Source organism: Xenopus laevis, chromosome 9_10L (genome assembly GCF_017654675.1).
Source record: "Xenopus laevis strain J_2021 chromosome 9_10L, Xenopus_laevis_v10.1, whole genome shotgun sequence".
In the NCBI taxonomy this organism is placed as follows: Eukaryota; Metazoa; Chordata; class Amphibia; order Anura; family Pipidae; genus Xenopus; species Xenopus laevis.
This window is the reverse complement of record NC_054387.1, coordinates 128,593,929-128,619,619: the sequence shown is the minus strand read 5'-3', so window position 1 is coordinate 128,619,619 and position 25,691 is coordinate 128,593,929. Positions and strand designations below refer to the sequence as shown.

Here is a 25,691-nt window from a genome sequence, read left to right as displayed (position 1 = left end):
GAAACCCATTGCGTGTATATATATATATATATATATATATATATATATATATATACTTATTGTAGATTTTAATAGTTACATAATTAAGTTGGGTTGAAAAAAGACCAACATAAAGGTGTTTTGACCTCAGCAAGTACATTCTGGGAATTCAAGACTTACAGTGTAAACAGGGAACTAGTAAAGGGAGCAATGAAGGTGCAGTATCACATGTTAGAGTGACCATATACAGGCAGATTTAATCTGCAGATTCGTGCTCCTTACACCATGTATGGGGACCTCCAAGAGAACCACACAACAAATATCTGTCTGAAAATAGGACAGCTATCGATTGGGCAGGTTTGAATTTTCCCTCAAATTTGGGACCATATTGGCTCGTTGATGTGTCCTTCTTTCCGACGGCTTGCATTCCCAGCATTGTACTCTGATTGCTTGGCCCTTGTGAATAAAGCCAATATTGTCCACCTTAAGTGGGCATATTGGGAAAAGATCTGCTCATTAGGTGACCTCCTAGATCTTATAGTGTATGGCCACCTTTAGTGTAGCCCTCTGATCAAATGCACAGTCCATTCTCTTAAGTATCTACAGACCATAAATTCACAAAGCATACACTATGTCTATTGCATTAAAGGCATTGTAAATGATAATGAGGATAATGAGCTTTTACATTAATAACCCTATCGTGAACCAATGTTTTGATCTTCTTTCAGTGGCATAACTAGAGTGCACCGGCCCCCTCCAAAAAAATCTTCAGAGGGGCCAGGTGCACTCTGATCCCCATCCTCCCGCCCACTTCCCATCCTGCATCTGCTCCGCCCAAGTCCCGCCCACTCCCAGCCATCTTGTGCCCCACTTCCTCACCGCAAGTAAGATAGTGGCTGGGCAGGAGGGTGTTTTTATATTAGCTATAGAGGAAGGAGACCCCACAGTCTGGGCCCCTCTGTGACTGCATGGTCTGTTTCCTCTATATATATATATATATATATATTTTTTTTTTTGTTCCTGAAGATGGCTCCAGCGGACGAGCCGAAACGTTGATCAATAAAAGTTTTTCTATTTTTGTATAAAGATCTGTTGGTGCGGTTTTTCTTTATGCTTATTACTATTGATATATATAACCAGCACACAGGCATTGCTCTTTGGTGTGCACTGTGTCTAAATTTACTATATATATATATATATATATATATATATATATATATATATATATGATATATATATGAAAGCAGCTAGTAAGTTGCAGGTAAAACGTATTCGTCCCTTTTATAAAATATATAATTAAACCATAGAATTCTTAATGAATCAGATGAAAATTAAGCGTAGGACTGGCCAGATATGGGATGACTTTGACGTAGTTGGCCAGCTTAAATATATTGCAATATATGGACAAACAATCCCTGTTTTGTTTAAAGGGTAAGGCATTTTTCAGTAGCAGTAGCACAAAATGTCTCTGTCTTAAATATATTGATAATGGGTTGAGTGCAGAGGAATCTTGTATTTGTCTATATATATATATATATATATATATATATATATATATATATATATATATATATACATACAGTATATATATATATATCTATATATAGTTAAAAAAACTTCGAACTTCAAATTCAAAAAGACTAATTTTTTGGGGGGTCGAAGTGGGCCGAATTCGGCCTACTTTCAATCGTATGGTCGTACTTTGATACAAATTCTTTTTTACTTCGACCTTCGATCTCCCAAACTCCCCCAATTGTCTCCATACAGGTTCTAGGAGGTCCTCCATAGGCTAAAACAGCACTTTGCAGCTTTTAGGTTGCGAATGGTCGAAGTCGAAGTTTTAAACAGACAGTACTTCAAAAAAATTCGAATTTCGAAGTTTTTCTTTCCACTTTGAATCTAAGTATGATTATTCCCTAGTCGAAGTACACAAGAAATAGCTTGAAATTCGAAGTTTTTCACTTCGAAACTTCATCTCAACCTTTGATAAATCTGCCCCATAAAGTAGCCCTTGTTGGAAAATATGACTATATTAGAAGTAACCTCGGAGTTCCATGACCTTTATAAAAGCACTCGGCTTTCGGCCTCGAGTTTTTATATGGTCATGGGACTCCTCGATGACTTAAAATATCCTTATATTTTACAATAGGGGCTACTTTATTCACTATATTATATTATTTCCTATTGCTTTACCTTTCTCCCAAGTCTCTTTCCTGTTCATCCTTCATTCTGACTAGTGATGGGCTAATTTGTCCCATTTTGCTTCGCCACGAGTTTCGCAAAACTGATTTTGACGCCTGCGACAATTCAAAGTTGACGGCGACGCCCATTAAAGTCAATGGGCGTCCATTACTTGTCACCGGTGTCTAAATTGTTGCCGACTTCGATGAAACTTTTATCGCGGCAAATTCGGGAATTTATTCGTCGGTGATGAAACACGGACATTTGCCACGAATTTGCGCCTGGCGAATAAATTCACCCATCACTAATTCTGACCTTCAAACTACCGATTGGTTACTAATGCAATATTCATCGCAACCAACCAGCAGGCGGCTTTGAGCTACTGTATCTACGGCAGGCAGAGAAAAAACTGTGACTGGTTATGTGCAGCCCATTTATATAACTAGATGTTTGGTGTTGTTGGAAACTTTACCCCTTACCGAGAATGCTGGATAGAACTTGCAGCTCATCGTCATACAGTGGATCAGTCACGTCGGTGATATTGAGGCTCCCTCTGTTCATGGAGTGATACAAAATGGCAAAGGTGTTAGTATAGACGGATTCCCTAAAAGCGGAGGCGTTGGAGTTGGTAATGACAAAGGGCTGGGGCAGAGGTTGGTAACATCCCGCAGAGCGTTGACAAGCCAAAGGTATTCATCTTCCCCACTCCTGGAGAATATCCCCACCACTGTCTGTTTACTCCACGACATTTTTACCTGGAGAGATAAGCGCTTGAGTCATTGTGTTAATGATTATTTATCCTGTTCTTACCCCCCATTTCTACTGGCACCAGCTTTATTCTTTATAAGTGATCTGGGATGGTTTTCAACACAGAGGGATGGAGCGAACGTCACTGGGAACAGAAAGGGCAGTGACATAGTGACAAAGTGCTGCGGAACATGTTGGTGCTTTATCAATAAATAATAGCAATAATATACAGTCCAAGGGCAGTTACAGAGCTGAGGACAAAAATGAAGGTGCGGATCAGAAACTGTCATATTCTTAGTGTTTGAGTTCCTTTGTATTGTCCCTGTGCTGTCTCTTTGCACCCATTGCACCCTTGATAGTATATTGCCCTAAGATAAGTGATTAGTGCACGACTGTATATAAACCATATAGTGACACACTGTAGTGATCAGTGCCTGGATCTCATAGTGTATTTGTGTGCAGTACTAAAGGCAAAGTCACGCCACTTTTCTCTCTCTCTCTGTTCTTCCCCCTGCATTAAATTCCCAACACTTTCATACTTCTCCCCTCTCCTCTTACCTTCTAGCTGAGCTTTTCCTATTGCTTTTGTACGTCTTCTTTATCCCCAGCGACTTCACTCGTTCTTCTTGTCCCTCTCTCAGGCCTTTGCGCAGTGAAAGTGAAAGTAAAGGAGTGGTTGGAGCGTAGCTGATAGACAGGAGGAGGGGGGGCAGGTCTCATGCGAGATCTCTCTTCCTATCAGTGCTAGTTGTTAGTGACACCCAGTAATCAGCCTGCAGTCACGGCTATGGGTGCTCACTCCCTGTCCCATTCCATCATCTCTCCCCATAGAAAATACCATTTCATTCTGCTTAAACATCCAGTTTGTTGAAATAAACACATTCCTATCATTTCTGCCTATATGTGCTTTGCTACAGCTGAGGTTCTGTGACACCTGCTTAATTCTCTTATTTTGGGATATTGTTACAATGAATCCATCACTCTCGCGTTATAACAGTGACGCACAATCAATGCGCCTTTACATTATTATTCTTTATTTGTATTTTACAGAAGAGCCTGACAGAATCTGAACCTTTACTATCACTAGTGATAGGCTAATCTGTCCTGTTTCGGTGAAAATATTTGCAAAACTTCAAAAAAAATTAGCGAAACAACGAAAAATTCTCAATGGGCACCATAATTATTTTTGAAGCGCGACAATTTCGACGAGTGGCGATTTTTTTTTTTTTTTTTGTCGCAGTGAATTTTCCCACTGTGAATTTTCACGGCAATTGCGATGAAATTCATCGCCAATCCATGACTCACGAATAAATTCACCCATCACTAACTATCACGTCACTAAAAAACACTGGGCAACTTTTTTCATGTGCTGCAACTTGAGGATGGGATTTAGTCTTTTTAGGGCGGATTTGGTATTTGATTTCACGGAGAATTATTATTCAGATTTATTTCATTTCTTGCAGCTTTTGGATTGGGCTTCATCATTTTTTCATGGATTGTAAGTTACTGTATGATCTTTCCTATTCTGACCATACACTAGAAGAACCAATCTTTTGCCAAGGTTGCCAAGAGAGCGGATCTTTCCCCCGATATGCCCACCAAAGGTGATATTGGGCTAATCCTATTGTTTGGCCAAACGACTGGATTATAACAATGGCAATGGGTGCTGACAGGACAAGGATCACATCAACTAGCCAACGTGGTCCTTGATTTCAAGGGAAAATCAAACCCGATCCCCATACCCAGGCAGATAAGCTGACGTCACAAATCAGACCGATATTGGCAGCTTAAATCTGTGTGGCCACCTTTAGTCTATAACTGTTAGATTGCAAGCTTTGTTGAGCATGATGAGTCCGTAATGTTCATACTCTGTAATCCTCTGCTCTCTCACTGACAGTCTGTATCATTCCCACACTTTAACCCACTGTTCTTTCTTTATTCATATGTCACTTTCCCCTTTTATTCGTTGATTTCCCATTACCCATGTGCCTATTTACCTTTAACCTTTGTATTTGTCTTCAGTCCCCCTGCCTGTAAGCACATTCCTCCCCCTCCTCTGTCTTTAGTTCAGCCCTTCGCTGAGTCAGAATGAAAGTGAAAGGGACTTTACCATGTGGATGGGAGGGGGAGGAAATGGATAAGCCACATTCTCTCTAATCGCTGCACTTCTGTATCTAATCACTCACGTACAGGCCTCTGTCTGGGCTGCCTTTCTTCCTTCCTCATCTGTTCTATATTGAGAGCACGTGGGGATTTTAATAATTGCTGATCAGACTTGTGGCCCCTAGAAAGTATGAATGTGTAGCTTGTGTTGTACTAGGAATTTATTAAAGGGGAAATTCGATTTTTCCTTCTGTACTGGTTTAAAGATTGTGCATCAGCACAACAAAAAGCTGTAACATGAAATCGTGTCAATCTCTGTGTTAGAGGGAGGGAATATTGCTGGACCATGTAACTAATAGTGAGCTCCCTAGAGCACTTATAGAACAGACTATAAGGGTAAGGGCACACGATAAGATTTGGGAACATTTAGTCTCTTCTTTGGACGACTAATCTCCCCAAAAAGCCTTCCCACCGGCTAGAATCTAAATTGCCAGGGGATGGCACTAGGAATGGAGGAAACTTTGGGCGACTTCGGAAAACGCAGTGATCCGAGTGCCATCCCACCGCCAATTTAGATTCTAGCCGATGGGTGTCTCTGCCCTAAGGGGCAGATTTATCAAATTTTGAGTCGTTTTTTCCCTGAAAAATTCTTATTTTTTCAGTACATATTCACTAAAAAATAGAATTGTTCGGATTTTTGAATAAAAACTCAAGCTGGAAAGAGCTTGAATCCAAAAATTCTTGTAGCCTTGATGTTCAAGTTTATTCAGTGGTTTTCACTCGAAAACTCAATCATTTCAAATTTTGTTCTGTGGCAAAACTCGATCAGTTCATTTTGCGTCCTGACTTCACTAATACCAGTTTTTTTACATTCAAATGTTTTCTTTAATAAGAAACCATTTGAGTTGTAAGTTCATTTGAGGTCTAAATAAGATGATATACCTTTAAAATTTGACCGTTGACAAATATGCCCCTATGGTCCATAATCATCTGAAGTCACAAACAATTGGATATAGAAAGCAAAACACAATGACTACAAACAATATCATTTTATTAAAGGATAAGGTTTTGCACTGCCCATTCCTGTGTGGATGTAATTTGCCTGTAATATACTGGGAGCAGCTGGTGGAATCTGGGGCTGGTAGATAAGGAATGTAGGTAAGGTGGGTATCTGTACCATATCCAGAGTGCAACTGAAGAGTTATATACCAGGGTACAGGAGGTTGGAGATGTTTTCTGTGCAACCTAATTCCAGCACAGGACTCTATAAGCCTTAGTTGCATGAAGATCAGTTTCCAAGTATCATAGGCATTTTCTTGGATGACCCTGAAATGTAATAGTCAGAATTACTGTAAGTCAGAGCACTAGTTAGTTGATGGGTGAAACATTATAAATAAACATTAATACCATTGGAAAGAGGCATAAGTGCATCAAAGCAGTTACTCTACCATAAGAGAGTTTATGAATAGGGCCTCTATGTAATAAACTTTTCAAATATAGTTTTAATCAAATAAGTATATCATTAAAGAGGATTATATCAACTTACACTGAAAATTTGGGGCCCCTTATTAAATAACATAATGACCAAAAGATCCATCCCAAGAGCAATCACTGTGTAGGGAACCTAAAAAAAGAAAAAAGGAGAGGACACTCATGTAAGCATACATTCTAATAAAGGAGTTTTAAGTCTTTTTGCTTTTTAGACTTGAAATGAGTCTAAATGAGTTTTTAGATCTTTTGTTCTCCATCGTTTGGTCAGAGACACCTCCTCATTACCAAGTTTATAGATGTAACAAAAATTTGTAGAATTCATCCTGCTATTGTTTTAAAATGTCAAGGTCAGCAAAATAGACATCAACCTAAAAGTCCTTCATGGATTCCATGAGTATTTATATGAGCATATAAGCATCTAACCCTCACTTTCAACCTAGAAGTTCTTCAAGCAGGGATTTCATGCGCACATAGAATTAAGAGCAATTAAGAATTCAACCCAAATCTCAACCTAGAAGTTCTTCAAGCAGGGATTTCATGGACACCTAGAAGAACAAATGATAATTCAACCAAAATCTCAACCTAGAAGTTCTTCAAGCAGGGATTTCATGGACACCTAGAAGAGCAAATAATAATTCAACCCAAATCTCAACCTAGAAGTTCTTCAAGCAGGGATTTTATGGATACCTAGAAGAGCAAATAATAATTCAACCCAAATCTCAACCTAGAAGTTCTTCAAGCAGGGATTTCATGAGCACCTAGAAGAGCAAATAAGAATTCCACCCAAATCTCAACCTAGAAGTTCTTTGAGAAAGAATTCCATGGCTACCTAGGAGAGCAAATACGCAGTCCCCCAAATCTTAACCTAGAAGACATTTAAGCATGATAATCTAGGAGAGGAACTAAGCGTTAATCCGAAATCTCAACCTAAAAGTCATTCAAGCAGGGAGTCCATATGTATCCAAGAAAATAAGAATTCACCCTAAATCTCAACCTAGAATTCTTTCACACAGGGATTCTATTAGTATCTAAGATATAAATTAAGAATTAAAGCCACATCTCACATTATTTGGCCTTCAAACTATAACCACAAGTTGCTGCTTTTGGCAGGTCCCTTAAGGAAGCCAGACCTACTGATCTAATAAAGTAATAACATTATTTATACTTACCATCTGTACTGACCAAACTCCCCAAATCATAACAATGCCTTCAACCAGAAGTACTGCAGATACTAATGGTAGGAGTGGGCAAGCAAGGCTCTGTAATAGAAATTTCATTTCTATTTAATTAATGGAAAATCAAACCAGGCTAAGCGCATAACACAAGAGCAAACTGAAGCTGCTGCGGAAGCGTTTTCCTATGTAACTAAAGTTTAATAGGAGCAAATTCTTTCTAATTTAAACAGAATGCCTCTAGGATTAAGCAGAACATATAATAGTCAATATTAGCAACCATTCTAAAACAAGTAAGCATCTTACTGAACCTTAAATAGGGCAAAAACTGTTGACTGTCCCAAACAATGTGGCTGCTCTTGGATCAGGAGTTAAAAGTTAAAAATTACACATCTCCATGGGCCCATAATGTATCTGCTCTTGGATCAGGAGGTTTTGAAAATCCCATGAGGCAAGGACCAGTTCTTGACCAATTCCTGACAAGTCTTCTAACCTGGTGCCAAAGATCCTTTAGTTTGGTGGCCTTGGATCTTCTTGTGTATAGCCATCATTAGACTGTTCAAAACACTTACACTTTTCTGCTGTGAAGTTTTCTTTCTTGATGGGCTGTCCACAAACATTGGAAGCAAATCAGGCTGTGGGGTAAATGAGAGGTAAAGCAAAGCATATATGTCCCACTCAAAGCAAAGAAACACAGTATATACCAAAATATTTGCTCATTAAATGGATTAACATGGATTTGTCAGCTTGGTGGTTATTCGCACAATCTGGGACATATAAATATGCCTTTAAATTCTCAACATAATAACTTACTAAAAGGGCCTTAAAAGTCATAGTTGGAGTAAATATGGATCTGGGTCTGTTCTATGGAATTAGCAGGGAGTAACTCGTATTGGTTCACAGAATATATGTAGTGGTAATACAAAGCCCTATTGTGCTGTACCCCTCACTGCAAAATCTATCCCCAAAATAAATGATCTCTTTAATTCTTTCTTCCTACATGCTTTCCATAAAGTAGAAATACTTACATCACTGCCTGAAAATGCAGCTCTGTAAATCATAAAGGACACCTTCAAGTTGGTTATCACTATAAGAATGATCTGCAGAAAGAAACATTTCATTTCACTTGATATTCCATTAAATCAGCACTTATAGTCCATATATACTACATCTTGATTCTACATCTGTCAAGTTATACACATCACCATGTTGGGAATCTAAGAAGGACATTAAATTGCCCAAAAACCTAGGGGCAAATTTACTAATCTCCGAAAATTCGCCAGCGACGGCTTCGCTCACATCGCAACACTTCGCCAGTCGTGGATTCACCAGGTCAACGCTAATTTACTAAAATCCGAAGTTGCCCCCAGGGAGCTGAACGATGACGAAGTTCCGCTAGCGTTACAGCGACAATCGAAGCGAAGTTGCACTAGCGTTGCCTAATTTGCATACAGTTGGAAGTTAAATTTGAATGGATGTATATGTTGCAGCAAATACTTTACACTACCGGGAATCCTTAATAAAATAAAATAAAGTTGTTATATTGCCCTACACATGAAGCCACTGTATAGTTTATGTGCCATATGTTAAGGGGAAGCCTGGTTACCCCAAAAAAATGTACAATCTTTTGCAGCCTATCACCCTGAAAAAGGAAAAGACGCTAGTGTTTTTTTGGGACTTAGAAAAATTGTAAACTATTTTTGAGGAACTCCTATCTACTCTATTGCACTTCGCCTGGTCTGAGGTGATGAAGGCAAGTCTGGCGCAAGAGGTAGAAATCTGCATCTTATTGAATTTGCGCAGTTATGTCCATTCGCCAGAGCGAAAATTCGCCAGGCGTTAGGGAGCGAAGAAGCACTAGAGTCTATCTCCATCGCTAGCGATGTTACGCCAGTGCCTGTTAGTAAATCAGTGAAGTACCGAAATGATGTCACGCTGGAGAATTTTTGCCTGCTTTAGTCACTTGCCCTTAAGTAAATTTGCCCCATAGAATAGACCTTACTGGTCTTACATTATGGCACAACATTTCATCTGGGAAAAAGGGTGTGGCTAATTGTGCCAGATGTATCAGTTGACCTTCCTCCATCTATACAATATATTGCTTTATTGTAGAATGGAATGGGATATGAATGGGATAATTAAATCGTTAGTCAGGGTTCTCATAAAAGGGATATGTTGTGGTGGAGGGGGGGGGCTAATAAATAAATCCAGTATTCTAGCTAAATTCTTTGTTGGGTTTTAGTTCCCCTTTAATTGTTGAAAATTAAATAGCTTACATACAGTAGGTCTTAATTGAAAGTGAATACATACATTATAAAAATCATCAGGACTTCGGACAAAGATAATGGCAACAAACCATAAAACAAGGAAGCACAATGGAACAATCTAAAGGATTAAAAAAAAACAAGAAAAAAATGATTATTCAAGGTCACTTCATGATCCACCGATTTGCAGCATTTCATTGTTTTTTTTCCATTAGTCAGCACTTTCATGACAGTCAGGAGAGGGTTAACAATCAACATTAATCAGTTCATCAAGTCAATGAATGTGTCACATCATCACAGTTGTTGGACTGCTTGAGCCACAGCCCCGAGCACTAACTCCCAGACAGTTTGTTAATCCCAGATGCAGATGATTTTGGATTTTGGAATTTTAACATAATAACTTCATAAATCTGAATTTTTTTCAGCGACATCATTAATGGCCCTTAAGTTTTTTAGATTCCAATGCATTACTTTCATTTCTAAATGAAATATATTAATAAATGTATTATAATATTATACAAATATTTAGATTAAGATATTTTATATATATATATATATATATATATATATATATATATATATATATAAAATATCTTAATCTAAATAATCCATAAATAATTATATATATATATATATATATATAATATATATATATATATATATATATATATATATATATATATATAATTATTTATGGATTATTTATGTCATTTTGAGCCTTCCAGTTCCCTGTTTATTACAGCATTACAGTACATTACAGACCCCTTGGATATACTGTATTAGCACGAGGTGAAAGAATGAAGTTTTAACCAATCATTTTGCTTCCTTTTCTGCACCTAGCGCTGGTTCTCCTAATACTAAATGAGACCTGGTTTGTGTTATTAAATGATATTCTGCCATTGCATTTGAAGGAACGAGTAGATTACTTACAGCACTTCCCAGGGAGTGGCCACTGCCCTCTAGAACAAAAACAGAAGACATTTTTTAAGATACTTATCTTTATTATACAACGGCTGATTTCCTGATGGTTCCAAAAGACAAAAAACAAAAAGCTTGCCTTATGGTAAGCAATCCCAAAGGTTGGAAAGGTTAGATGAACATATACAGTATAGTAATAATATGATAAATAAAAGGTGCAACCAACTTGTTACTCCAGACCGGTCTAGTTTATTGTTTTGTTTCATTACCTTTTGTGCAAATTGCAATAATTATACACAAATCATGTAGAGTCGTTATTATTGTGCATTTTGGTCACTTTCTAGTCCTGAACAGCAAAAAATGATTCTTATAACCATTTGGTCTGGTGGTAGGGCCCAAGTCTAAAATCATCTTCAAGCCTAAACCTACCCTGATAATCCAGCCAATGAGAATACACAATAGATTAATGTATAAACTAACTGAGTCTGCACAGCTTGCTGGATATCCTCTGCAACACTGATCTTAATAAGGCAAGCCTTGGAATTGCTTCTGTTTAAAGCCGCCTATATTCTTTAAACTTGGGTAACTACAGAGTAAGGTTAAAGGGATACTGACATGGGAAAAATGTTTTTTTTCAAAACACATCAGTTAATAGAGCTGCTCCAGCAGACTTCTGAACTGAAATCCATTTTTCAAAAGAGCAAACTGATTTTTTTATATTCAATTTTGAAATCTGACATGGGGCTATTGGCAGTTTTCCAGCTGCCCCCAGTCATGTGACTTGTGCTCTGATAAACTTCAGCCACTCTTTGCTGCTATAAAGTGAGTGATATCACCCTCCATCAGCAGAAAATGGGAAGGTATAGCTGCCTGGTAGATATAGGAACAGCACTCAATAGTAATATCCAGGTCCCACTGTGACCCCCATTCAGTTACAGTGAGTAGAAGAAACAATAGCCTGTCAGAAAGCAGTTCCATAGTGCAGCACTCACTCTTTCTGAAAGCACATGACCAGACAGAATGAACTGAGATGCGCCTACACACCAATATTACAACTAAAAAAATACACTGTATACTTGTTGGTTCAGAAATGTAATTTTATATGGTAGAGTGAATTATTTGCTGTGTAAACAGTGTCATTTAAAAATAAAAAGGACCCCATACAAATCATGACAGAATCCCTTTAACTAGAGGAATATGAAATAATGTCAGTATCCCATACAGGTCGTTTTCTGTACATCTGACTTTATTTCTTAAAGCCATTAAAGGATCAGTAACATAAAATAAAATTCGTTAGTATAGAATGGAAAAAAACCCCACAAAGGCAAATGAAACTTTTAAATAGCTAAGTCTTTATTAAGAAATAAAATACCGAAACTCCGCTTTCGCGACACAGCGACGATCCATCATGCTGTGATCGATTTCTCCTCCCTGGCTATCTCCTATAAGGAAGGCAGGGAGAAGAAATTGAGCGCCGCACGATGGATCACCACATCACCTTTTCTGAAGAGGAGCGCAAGCGGAGTTTCAGTAAGTTATTTCTTAATAAAGACTTAGCGATTTAAAAGTTTTGTCCTTGTGTTTTTTTTTCCGTTCAATAAAAAAAATTGATGTAACTGGTCCTTTAAGTAGATTTGACTAAAGCTGGGTGTTGGCCCCATTTGTTCTCTTGGTCAGCCAGTGGCTCCGTAATGTGTCAGATGAAGGTGAAACATTATCAAGAATAGGAAGGAGCAGTGTCAATAAAAGGTAACGGCTAGAGGGAAACAACAGGGATAACAGCTCTTGAGGCTGCTGGTGGTCCCAGAGAAGCCCTGATTGCCACTTTCAATACATGTTTTTCCTTGAATCATCTTTGCCATGGCATGGGGGCCCTGATGCCATGGAATGTTTAGTTCAGCTGTTAGTATTGGCACACTGGCTACAGTATGGTAGCATCACAAGATCGTCATGTATGACGATGTACATAATGATGACATGTACAAAATGTATGACAGTGCAGCCTAACTTTTAACTTTTAAGGGAATATATTAACATCACCACAACTCAGAAACGACTAAAAAAAAACAAACAAACAAATGAAATGAATCAAAAATTAAGTTTTGCTAATTTATGCAGCTTTATTCAAGATGCAGTATTTGTAGAAACAGCCATGCGGAGGAGTATTAAGCCCAATATATGCCATGGATAGAGGAGGGGAGACGGGGTGCAGAGTGGGAATAAAACTGCTGCTCATCACTTGCTGGAGTGAAGCCACGCTGGGTTTATATGCACTGGGTCAAAGGCGAGAAGGAACATTTTTCAAGTTTACATTGAAGTACCTCTTCTTGTTACAGTCTTCTGATGAAATTATCACAAGCCTGTAAAAAGAAGAGATGTACAGGGTATTATATTTTAAATTTGTGAATTAATAGAACCGTTGACACCTTTGCAAAGATAGAAGCCCCATGCAGTTAAAATGTCAACCCCTTATTCTCCCCTTCACTTATTTGTAAAGTCCATTTGATGCAGTTGACCTCCTCTTATGGTTATAGGGTTTCCTAAACTAGACACATTATTCAATATTCTGTACGTGTCCCTTAATTCCCCTGTGTATTCTGTATAAGTCACTTAGGAGAACCTCTGTAAATGGACCAGCAAAAACTTTGTAGCCTATTTCAAGAGTCAAGACCAAGTTTCTTGGAGTTATCTAAATGTATCAATCAAAAAAAAATCTACAACATTTAATGAACATATTTGCCTGCTAAAACATTCAACTTTTTTTTGTAGGAAAACAGCACTAGGCCAAGTCCCATGTTTTCTAATTTTCCCTGAATTATAAAGAGTTTTAGAAAACACTGAGAGAATTTTAATGAAAGAAAATGAAAAACATGAATGTGCCAAGATACTGTATGTACTAAAATGACTGTACCTGTCGTGAACTTTTCTTTGAAGGGATTCATCAAGTTCCTCATAATACTGTTATTCTGCTTTGTTTCTTTGTCTATAAGGAAGATATTCCAGGCCAGATTTGCTATCTTAGGCTGACTCTTAAGGATTCTGTTTCGAGCAGTGGAGCTGCTGTCATCTAGATCATCAACAACTACTGCAACCTTGTCTATGCCTGTAAAATAAACACAAATATAGGAATAGAGAAATTTTCATTATACTGTGATCATAAACAAATTCAAGGCTCCATAATAGACGAAAGTGGGTCATCTAATCAACAAATCCATTTTTTACTCCCTTTGGCCATCAATCAGATCATTTTGGAGGCCTATGGAGATAAACCAGAAGAGGACTCCATCAACAGGTAGATGCAGTCCTCTTCTGACACCATTTTCTAACCCGCCTGATAGATACCTGGTGACTCTAAAGTTGATAGTTTATATCAACCCATGCATGGCCAGATTTATAAAGGATGACAGATCTATGCTTCAGTATACAATGGAGCAAGTTTAATGAACCCTAATGGCTCAGCATGAGCTTTAACAGTATTCCGGGGACAAGTTTTGGACCTACATCCCCTTTAAGATGGGCATGAAGATAATTTTGAAATCTTTGAAATGCTATGTGTGATGCATGATGGAGGCAACTCTAGGTACCTAGTTCAGATGATAGATATTCCAGCTCGTCATCATACAAAGAATCCATCACATCAGTGATATTGGTCCTTCCTCTACTCAGGGAGTGATACAATATGGCATAATTGCATCGACACACCTCTTCTCTGAATTTAAAGCTGTTAGTATTGGTGATGACAAAAGGTAAGACAGTGTGACCTGTGGACTTTATCAGGTAATTTATAAGCCAGTTGTATTCCTCAGGGCTGGATCTGGAAAACATTCCAATTGTTGCTTTTTTGCTAGACCTCGGACTCTGCCATGAAATACAGATACACAATGATCATTCACATCATCAGTAGATTTAATGACAGTACATGTAAGATAAGAAGTACTTCCAAAAAGTCCCATGCAGAGTCCCATTTACAGCCCTGGACAGTTGTCTGCCCCCTAACTACAAAGATTTCTCTGGCTTTTAGTATAAACACAACAGGAGCCCTGTGAGAGATGATAAGGAGCTTATGCTCCGCCTTCTGGTAAGACAATGGCTGATTAGGCAAGGTTAAAACTGCAAGCTATGCTAGTAACTCTAACTCACAGTAGCTTGGGCAAAATAAAAAAAGTAAACATATATTACCCTTGGGCAAACCCACATGAAAAATGAAGGTATTCTAGACCTTTTATCATGTAATACTAGACCATAATATATTTCACTGTACCGTGTCAGGATAGTTGACTTCATGAGAGACACGTGCACTGGAGTTGAATCTTTTGGCAATAATCAACACGGCTATTCCACTGGATAGAAATGTAAGAAGAATCTTTGTATAAAAGAAAAGAAAAACAAATGTTAAACAGGATATCGCACAGTTTATTGTGTTATACGGAAGCTATAGGCAAGCACACAAGACTTCATTTCTGTAGCAAGTGGGGATTTTTCCATATTTAAATAATAATAATAGTGTTTTAAACATAACAAATTCATATTTTAAAAAAGAATATTGTTTGCGTGTCTATTATGGACTATGTACTCCACATGAGGCACATGGAATGTCAAATGTCTGTTGGCAAACCTAAAAGGTTGGACGTGTGGATGTTGCTTACACAATTGGGCCCTAGGTGTTTTATTTGATAATATTATACATACAGGTTTTCATTAAGTTATTGGTTAAACAAATTTCTGGTTTAGAGGAGGTTTTCGTGAGGTTTTAGTCCAATTTAGGCAGGATAATCCCAAATTTCAGACCACCAAAGGGGTGAGGTTTACCAAAAAGATGGTGGAACATTGAGGAGATTATGCCCTTCTCTTATAGTCACCACGTGTGGTTGACCATATCATGGCCATGGCCTAAAGTGTCCATGTATATGTCTCATTTCTCATCTTTCCATAGAGTGGCCAGAGCTTAAACAGTATGTGACTGATCTGCTCATATACTGGCATATATGGTGCATTGGCAGATAACATTTTCAAAGCTGCCCCATTGCCAAACTGACCAAATTTCACAGTAGTGGTCTATCTAATATAATATAAGTTGGGTTATAAGCTGTTTTTCTTTGTTGAGGATGATTAGGAATGTTGAGGATGATTAGGAAGAAATGTAACTGTCATGCTAGTCATTTTTCTCATTTGTGGCAAAATTTGTAATTGTGTGGACCTTAAAAAGATGAATTTAATTCAATTTTCATCCAGTAGGGTAATGAGAAGTCTCCACAGTAAAATATATTTAGATCCACCATCTACTGAATATTGAGAGAAGTTGTATATTAGCACACGCATCCTAAGTTTGCTTTCTTTTTTTCAAAGCCCCTTGTAGGAGAAATATGCTCACATCAGGTCCTTAGACTCCATCTGGCAAGGACTTTAATATTTCTTCTCAATGCGGCCACAGTACGTGCTGAGGCTTTTCCCAATATGACAACTCTACCCTGGTCTTTATAGGAGCCTCCTTCTTTCTCCTTCTACATGACACTCAACACCCCTAACACAATTAGTTAGTCAGCTCCACTTAGAATATTTCCCAGGCAGCCTTTGGGTTCTTCCTGCACCTTCATGAACTCGTATTCACCCTCAGCTTCGACCATCACTGACTGTAAATAATACATGTCGAATATTCCAAAAATACTCCTCACACAGCAACATTTTCTAAGCTAAGGATAATTTTCATGAGCTAGGCATGTAGACATGGACATACTGTACTTACAGTAGCGTGATATGATGCAACTTCCATCCAAAGAATGATATTCATTTCCAGGTAGGTAACTAAAGCTGCCCATATGAGCACCCCCCGCATGGAATGCTGAAAGAACAGTATATATGGTTATTATTCTAACAGTTTTTGTCTTTGGTGATATCATTGTCTCCTTCAACAGTTGGTTTCACAATCTCACTTTGTAGAGATAAGCCAAAAACCCTTAGGTTTGTTCTACTAAAAGAGACTTCTGGTCAAATGTCTCTGCCTAGTATGGTGCAAATATAGAGATGTAGCTGTTCTATTTATTAATTTATAAGGGTGGTAGTATGGGGATATTTCCATAGCAACTGCAAGAACTTGGCATATATAACTTGTGCCCATACAGAACACACATCATCATATATATAATGTAAAACTTCCTCTGTGGGAATGGGATTAAGGGAAATGCACGGCACTAATAATAATAGACCCCAAAAAAACGCAAAGGAAAACTCACAGAATTGCTTGCGAAGATGATGAGTAAAGATCCTACAGCAATAGTTGTGATTATCAAACCCATCTGCAAAACATGATATAAATCAGCACCTTCAGCAGGTGATTCCAATGTTGTGCTACTTCTCAGTTGTTTAGGACACCCAAGCACCCATGAAAGAAAGAAATGTATGTGTTTTGAATATGTAAATAGGTCTCGGCCTAGTAAACATATGAAAACACTTTTCATCAAATACTTGCACCTAATAATGGTATGTCTAGCACCAATATACTCAACATACCTATTAATGTATAAAGGAATCCTGTATGTTCCATGTGCCATTGACCTACTTGTGCTCAATATACAATCATCAGATTAACATTTTGCACCCATAATTGTCTGTTGAGACATTTTTCACATTCTGCAAAATGGTATCAGCCATTTTCTAGCTTGCAGCTTTTATGTTAAAGGATAAGTAAACCTCGAAAATAAGTGAATATAAAATGAATTAGGGCGATATTCTAAGAACTTTTGTAATTTACATTCATTATTTATTATGTTTTATTCCAAGATATTAAAGGATACATGTACTGTTAATATGAATGAATTTGTTACAACAGCGCCACCATCGCTGCTGGTCATATTCCGTCCAGTCTGACCACCAAGTAGCCAAGGAAGCTGTCAGGAGAAAGAAAGAGGCTGCTTTTAAGTTCTTCTGCTTAGGAAAGATTTGAGAAAGGTTTCTAACTTTTTTTTAAACCAGAAGAAAATCAGAGCAGCCTCTTTCTTTCTCCTGACAACTTCCTTGACTACTTGGTGGTCAGAATGGTCGGAAAATGACCAGCAGGTGGCGCTGTTGTAACAAAATTAATTTATGTTACAGTACATGCATCCCTTAATATCTTGGAATCTAAAAAAAAAAAAAAATAATAATATACATTGCAAAAGTTCCTAGAATAACACCCTCATTTACTTTAAATAAAGATTAAAAAGTAATATGTAATAATAAATATAGTTATATTTCAGTGGGTTTGCATGTTATATATTTACTTACAGAAAAGAAAACTGATTTATCAGGGAGCAGGAAGAGGTACCAGGACAAAACCAAGACGCCAGCAAGAAGCTAAAGTAGGAAACAACAACGCAGAAGACATTGTATTACATAGATTAGTTTTGTTCTATTCGCAAATACTGAGCATTCTGCATCGTCCACTATATAATAAAGGATGATGTAATCCAGCAAGAGCTGTGAACCCCAAAGAGATACCATCCAGAGCCTCTAACAGTTGTCTGCCCCCTAACTACATCCTACCAAGATTTCTCTGGCTTTTAGTATAAACACAACAGGAGCCCTGTGAGAGATGATAAGAAGCTTGTGCTCAGCCTTCTGGTAAGACAATGGCTGATTAGGCAAGGTTAAAACTGCAAGCTATGCTAGTAACTCTAACTCACAGCAGCTTGGGCAAAATAAAAAAAAAAGTAAACATATATTACCCTTGGGCAAACCCACATGAAAAATTAAGGTATTCTAGGCCTTTTATCATGTAATACTAGACCATAATATATTTCACTGTACCGTGTCAGGATAGTTGACTTCATGAGAGACACGTGCACTGGAGTTGAATCTTTTGGCAATAATCAACACGGCTATTCCACTAGATAGAAATGTAAGAAGAATCTTTGTATAAAAGAAAAGAAAAACAAATGTTAAACAGGATATCGCACAGTTTATTGTGTTATACAGAAGCTATAGGCAAGCACACAAGACTTCATTTCTGTAGCAAGTGGGGATTTTTCCATATTTAAATATATAATAATAGTGTTTTTAAACATACCGGTAACAAATTCATATTTTAAAAAAGAATATTATTTGCGTGTCTATTATGGACTATGTTCTCCACATGAGGCACATGGAATATCAAAATATGGACTGTGTTTTCAATGAATGTGTGTGTGTTGGCAAACCTAAAAGGTTGGACGTATGGATGTTGCTTACACAATTGGGCCCTAGGTGTTTTATTTGATAATATTATACATACAGGTTTTCATTCAGTTATTGGTTAAACAAATTTCTGGTTTAGAGGAGGTTTTCTTGAGGTTTTAGTCCAATTTAGGCAGGATAATCCCAAATTTCAGACCACCAAAGGGGTGAGGTTTACCAAAAAGATGGTGGAACATTGAGGAGATTATGCCCTTCTCTTATCACCACGTGTCGTTGACCATATCATGGCCATGGCCTAAAGTGTCCATGTATACGTCTCATTTCTCATCTTTCTATAGAGTGGCCATATAAACCCAGACCTTAAACAGTATGTGACTGATCTGCTCATATATTGGCATATATGGTGCATTGGCAGATAACATTTTCAAAACTGCCCCATCCCCAAACTGACCAAATTTCACAGTAGCGGTCTATCTAATATAATATTAGGTGGGGTAATAAGCTGTTTTTAGTTGTTGAGGATGATTAGGAAGAAATACAACTGTCATGCTAGTCATTTTTCTCATTTGTGGCAAAATTAGTAATTGTGTGGACCTTAAAAAGATGAATTTAATTCAATTTTCATGCAGTAGGGTAATGAGAAGTCTCCACAGTAAAATATATTTAGATCCCACCATCTACTGAATATTAAGAGAAGTATTTTAGCATAAGCATCCTGAGTTTGCTCTCTTTTTTCAAAGCCCCTTGTAGAGAAATATGCTCAACCTCCTTCTTTCTCCTTCTCCATGAGACTCAACACCACTAACACAATTAGTTAATCAGCTCCACTTAGAATATTTCCCAGGCAGCCTTTGGGTTCTTCCTGCACCTTCATGAACTTGTATTCACCCTCAGCTTCGACCATCACTGACTGTAAATAGTACATGTCGAATATTCCAAAAATACTCCTCACACAGCAATATTTTCTAAGCTAAGGATAATTTTCATGAGCTAGGAGTGTAGACAATGACATACTGTACTTACAGTAGCGTAATATGATGCAACTTCCATCCAAAGAATGATATTCATTTCCAGGTAGGTCACTACAACGCATATGAGCTTCACCAGCATGGAATGCTGAAAGAGCAGTATATATGGTTATTATTCTAACAGTTTTTGTCTTTGGTGATATCATTGTCTCCTTCAACAGTTGGTTTCACAATCTCACTTTGTAGAGATAAGCCAAAAACCATGGGGTTTGTTCTACTAAAAGAGACTTCTGGTCAAATGTCTCTGCCTAGTATGGTGCAAATTAAGAGATGTAGCTGTTCTATTTATTAATTTATAAGGGTGGTAGTATGGGATATTTCCATAGCAACTGCAAGAACATGGCATATATAACTTGTGCGCATACAGAACACACAACATCATATTTATAATGTAAAACTTCCTCTGTGGGAATGGGATTAAGGGAAATGCACGGCACTAATAATAATAGACCAAAAAAACGCAAGGGAAAACTCACAGATTTGCTTGCGAAGATGATGAGTAAAGATCCTACAGCAATAGTTGTGATAATCAAACCCATCTGCAAAACATGAGACATAAATCAGCACCTTCAGCAGGCGATTCCAATGTTGTGCTACTTCTCAGTTGTTTAGGACACCCAAGCACCCATGAAAGAAAGAAATGTATGTGTTTTGAATATGTAAATAGGTCTCGGCCTAGTAAACATATGAAAACACTTTTCATCAAATACTTGCACCTAATAATGGTATGCCTCGCACCAATGTACTCAACATACCTATTAATGTATCAAGGAATCCTGTATGTTCCATGTGCCATTGACCTACTTGTGCTCAATATACATTCATCAGATTAACATTTTGCACCCATAATTGTCTGTTGAGACATTTTTCACATTCTGCAAAATGGTATCAGCCATTTTCTAGCTTGCAGCTTTTATGTTTAAGGATAAGTAAACCTCCGAAAATAAGTGAATATAAAATTAATAAGGGCGATATTCTAAGCCCTTTTGTAATTTACATTCATTATTTATTATGTTTTTATTCCAAGATATTAAAGGATACATGTGCTGTTAATATGAATGAATTTGTTACAACAGCGCCACCATCGCTGCTGGTCATATTCCGTCCAGTCTGACCACCAAGTAGCCAAGGAAGTTGTCAGGAGAAAGAAAGAGGCTGCTTTTAAGTTCTTCTGCTTAGGAAAGATTTGAGAAAGGTTTCTAATTTTTTTTAAACCAGAAGAACATCAGAGCAGCCTCTTTCTTTCTCCTGACAACTTCCTTGACTACTTGGTGGTCAGACTGGTGGGAAAATGACCAGCAGGTGGCGCTGTAGTAACAAAATTAATTTATGTTACAGTACATGTATCCCTTAATATCTTGGAATCTAAAAAAAAAATAATAATAATATGCATTGCAAAAGTTCCTAGAATAACACCCTCGTTAATTATACATTCACTTATTATCATGGTTTACTTGTCCTTTAAATAAAGATTAAAAAACAATATGTAATAATAAAATATAGTTATATTTCAGTGGGTTTGCATGTTATATATTTACTTACAGAAAAGAAAACTGGTTTATCAGGGAGCAGGAAGAGGTACCAGGACAAAACCAAGACGCCAGCCAGAACCAGAAGCTAAAGTAGGAAACAACAACGCAGAAGACATTGTATTACATAGATTCGTTTTGTTCTATTCGCAAATACTGAGCATTCTGCATCGTCCACTATATAATAAAGGATGATGTAATCCAGCAAGAGCTGTGAACCCCAAAGAGATACCATCAGCAGCCTCTAACAATAAATGCGCAATCAAGGGAGGACATCTCACGTAGGGGCAAATTTATCAAAGGTCGAATTTCGAAGTTATATAAAAAAAAAATAAACTCTAATAAATTTGAATGTACTCACAACTCGAATGGGAGGTTATGTATGAAAAAACTCAAATGTCTAATATTCTATTGGATACGAATGACCCGAAAATTGTAATCAAATCGGTTTGACTTGTAAACGGACTAGGGATGCACCGAATCCACTATTTTGGATTCGGCCGAACCCCCGAATCCTTCATGAAGGATTCAGCCGGATACCGAATCCGAATCCTAATTTGCATATGCAAATTAGCGGTGGGAAGGGGAATAAATTTTTTACCTCTCCGACCCTAATTTGCATATGCAAATTAGGATTCAGATTCGGTTCGGCCCGGGCAGAAGGATTCGGCCCGAATCCGAATCCTGCTGAAAAAGGCCGAATCCTGGCCGAATCCCGAACCAAATCCTGGATTCAGTGCATCCCTAAAATGGACTCGGCAGGTGTTAGGTAACAAATATCCAAATTAGAACTGTTTCCAGGGTTGAGGTGTGATAAATCTCGCATTCAAATTCGAGTTGGTGATTTCAAATTAACATTTGTTGAGTTTTAACCAAAAAAAATTTCAATTCGCATTCAAACCTTAATAAATCTGCCCCCTTAATCTATATTTTACAAAGTGAGGTTACCATTGTCCTTGAGCCTCCACTGTATGTGCAGCAGAAGTAATTAACATTGGGACCATGGTTTTAAGTAATAACATAAGTTAACACTATTACATCCTTAGTTCTCCGGTTCTTCGACCCCTCTAGTGACCATCTTTAGGCCATTGCTTACTCATATAGCTGAGTGTGTTTATTTACATTACTCTTGATTCCTGCATAAGAAGTGGACATTTTACAGATGTCAAGAACTGATTTAAAGGAATCAGATTTGCTTTCTGTAGAAAACACTTACAGATGCAGCCACTTTGGTTTTGTCTGTTTGACACAGAATAACTAAACACAGATATCCCATTTATCTCATTAACACAGAAAACTGTGTCACAACATCCCATCTAATTAAAGCATTCACCATTGTGAACAATGGTGCTTTGGTATACTAATGAAAAGGTTAAATGCATTAAATGAGTTAAGATGACTTTAGATAACCCAGTTTCTTCAATTAACACCTGAGTCATGACGCATTTAACTCACAAATCCAAGTGGCTTCATCTGTACTTCAAGCACTGGTTGTCCTCCAGCATGTCCTGCAAAAAAAACCCAAAGAAATAGGAATTGTCATTTTCAAGTCTTCTCAAGTAGAACTTTGTCACCCATGGAAGAATGCCTCAAAGCATCCAAAAATACCTTTCAAGCTATTAGAATGCATTCCATGCTATGATCCACATTTTTCTTGGTCATCTGTAGAGAGGTGATCTCCCACAGTGTGACAAAGTTGATAATGCCCTAAAAGTTCCTCTTCATTTCACAGTGCTACTGTTGCCTTGAAAACATCTCAGTGGGGAGAAGATAAAATGTCTAAGCACAGAGTTCTTGCATCTAGACCAATGGCTATGCTCTGGGCCCAGATTAAACATTTAGAACAAGGTGCAGAGTGCAACACTGTTGGGCACAACCTTCCTTGCTCAAGCTAGTGGCAGTGACAGGGGACACTTACCCTCAGTACCAAGTAATAAATACCTGTAACATCCTGGTTTCTTCTGCCTTCAATTCGGTTCATTGTCTATTGAGTAGTCAGTCTCTGAATGAAGAAGAATCTTAAATAAGCATGGCAACCACTTGTGGCCTCATAACAAATACAAATGACCCCAAGGGAGGAGAGGAGACTTGGTAAGGGGGAGGTGAGCCCAAGAAATGGTGGAAAACAAGGTCAGACTGATCTACCAGAATATCCCCCAGTAGAACCAAGCCTAGGACTATTCCCACTTGCCCATCCTTATTTCCGACATGGACCTGATAAACAAATATCACTTGCCTCAATCTATATCTAATCTATATCTAAGGAGGAGAGAGCAGGAGGCCGAACCCCCAATCCTTCGAGAAAGATTCGGCTGAATACCAAACCGAATCCTAATTTGCATATGGAAATTTTGGTTGGGAAGGGGAAAACATTTTTTACTTCCTTGTTTGTGACAAAAAGTCATGTGATTTCCCTACACACCCCTAATTTGTATAATGTAAATTAGGATTCATATTCGGTTCGGCCGGCATAAGGATTCGGCCGAATCTTGCTGAAAAAGGCAGAATCCTGTCCGAATCCCAAACTGACCCCTGGATTCAGTGAATCCCTAATATTGACAACATGCCTCTGAAATATGAGTGAACTAGAGTGCCATCTTTCCCAATGGAGACCAGGCAGGGGGCGAGGCTGTGACATATAGGGGCATGGCAGTGATGCCGGCGATCAGTGATTGGTCAGTTGATCTGTCAATCATGGGGAACCAGGCAGGAAGTTTTTACCTGGACAGCCCTTGAAAATACTGGTGGGCAACCCTAAGTGTAACCCTGTTGTGTTATAACCTTTGTTATATGTTCGAGAACCTCTGGCATCCTGTTTGCTTCCTCGCTGCAGCAGAGAGTTGTAGTTGCACAGCTCCCTCTCACTTATACTTATAGAGGACCCAGCTGGGAAGAAGAGTCAGTTGTGGCCCATGTTCCACCAGCCTGAGCTAGACAAGTGCATTGTGGGACAAGATAGGGTTACGCATGATTCTGTCTGGTGGATTTACTAACAATTCTGCCAGTGTGAGACATGAGCTGATAATGTACAAACACTCCCCTATCTGACCAATCCCACCTCACTGCACCAAACTGCAATCTTGCCCTTAGTCATATAAGCCTCAGGAGATCCGGGCCACTTAGACCTTCCCCTAAGTAAGACCCCTCTTAGTGTCCTGCTCTGCGCTCCTGGTCTGTCATTGCACAGCTACTACATTTACCCCTCTTACTTACACTTCTCTCTCTGTATCTGTCGCTCTTCTACTTCTCTTCTTCTTCTTCTTCCCTGTTACTTTCTGCTCGCACTTCTCATCCCCTCGGTTGTGAGCTGAATTATCAGTATAAAGTACAAGGCTTAGAATGGCAGCGAGTCAGAATGAAAGTGGAAGTGAATTATTTTAGTACATTAGGGTGGGGCAAGAGAACATGGCAATTGCTGGAGACAGCTGCATTATATATACACGTATCAGCCACTAAAAAGATATTAAATAAAGAAGGGTTTCAAACTTCCACAGCATTTTTGTAAACAACATAGTTGAGTGTTTAGTAAATAAATATATAAATATAAGCCTCGGGCGGTAACTTGTATAGGATCTATAGAGTGGGCTATTAGTACATGTGCTGCTGGTACTCAGAATGAACTTGAATAGTATATACAAAACTGAGCGGAGAGAAAGAGAGAGTAGAACAAAGGACTTGGCACTCCCTGCACCTTCCTGCAATGTGAGTGATTAGTACCAGGAAACCCAGAGTACAGTGAATAAACACGATATACATATAGTAATTATAACACAGGATTAGCATATACAGTATATATATAAAACATACCTCCCAAACAGTCCCGTTTTCAGAGGGACAGTCCCCTCTTTTGAGGAACTCATCCCACAGTCCCGTTTGTACTAAAAAGTCCTGATTTTCACTGCACAGAACAGCCAGTAAAAGAAAAAAAAGTTTCTAACTTAATTGGCTTTTGGCAGAGAGCCAAGAACAGCTAACAGGTGCAACTAAGATGCATTGTAACAATTTTGAGTAATTTTGAGTAATTGTAACGATATAAGATAACAGGTCCCTTGGGAGAAGTTAGACTCACAGCTTAAATGGCAATTCACCTTCATTAGTAAAACTGTAATAACTGAAAAAACTTTCATAACT

General features: G+C 38.1%; 1 protein-coding gene across 11 annotated transcripts in view; it reads right to left on the bottom strand.

The window, feature by feature from the left end:
- Positions 1–24,795, bottom strand: part of LOC121398308 — a 216,732-nt gene extending 191,937 nt beyond the window's left edge. For 8 of the 11 annotated variants that reach the window (XM_041577396.1, XM_041577398.1, XM_041577389.1 and 5 more), the window contains exons 1-11: positions 24,774–24,795; positions 23,502–23,562; positions 23,016–23,068; positions 21,574–21,648; positions 20,508–20,570; positions 20,027–20,119; positions 18,638–18,739; positions 18,116–18,184; positions 17,086–17,148; positions 16,599–16,694; positions 15,117–15,218 (exon numbers count right to left, since the gene is read on the bottom strand). In XM_041577396.1, coding sequence (XP_041433330.1) covers positions 15,117–15,218; positions 16,599–16,694; positions 17,086–17,148; positions 18,116–18,184; positions 18,638–18,739; positions 20,027–20,119; positions 20,508–20,570; positions 21,574–21,648; positions 23,016–23,068; positions 23,502–23,541 — 756 coding nt within the window. In that variant the 5' untranslated portion in view covers positions 23,542–23,562; positions 24,774–24,795. The remainder of the gene's footprint in view (positions 1–15,116; positions 15,219–16,598; positions 16,695–17,085; positions 17,149–18,115; positions 18,185–18,637; positions 18,740–20,026; positions 20,120–20,507; positions 20,571–21,573; positions 21,649–23,015; positions 23,069–23,501; positions 23,563–24,773) is intronic. The other 3 variants (XM_041577393.1, XM_041577397.1, XM_041577400.1) reach the window with 3 other exon arrangements.
- Positions 24,796–25,691: the final 896 nt, after the last annotated feature.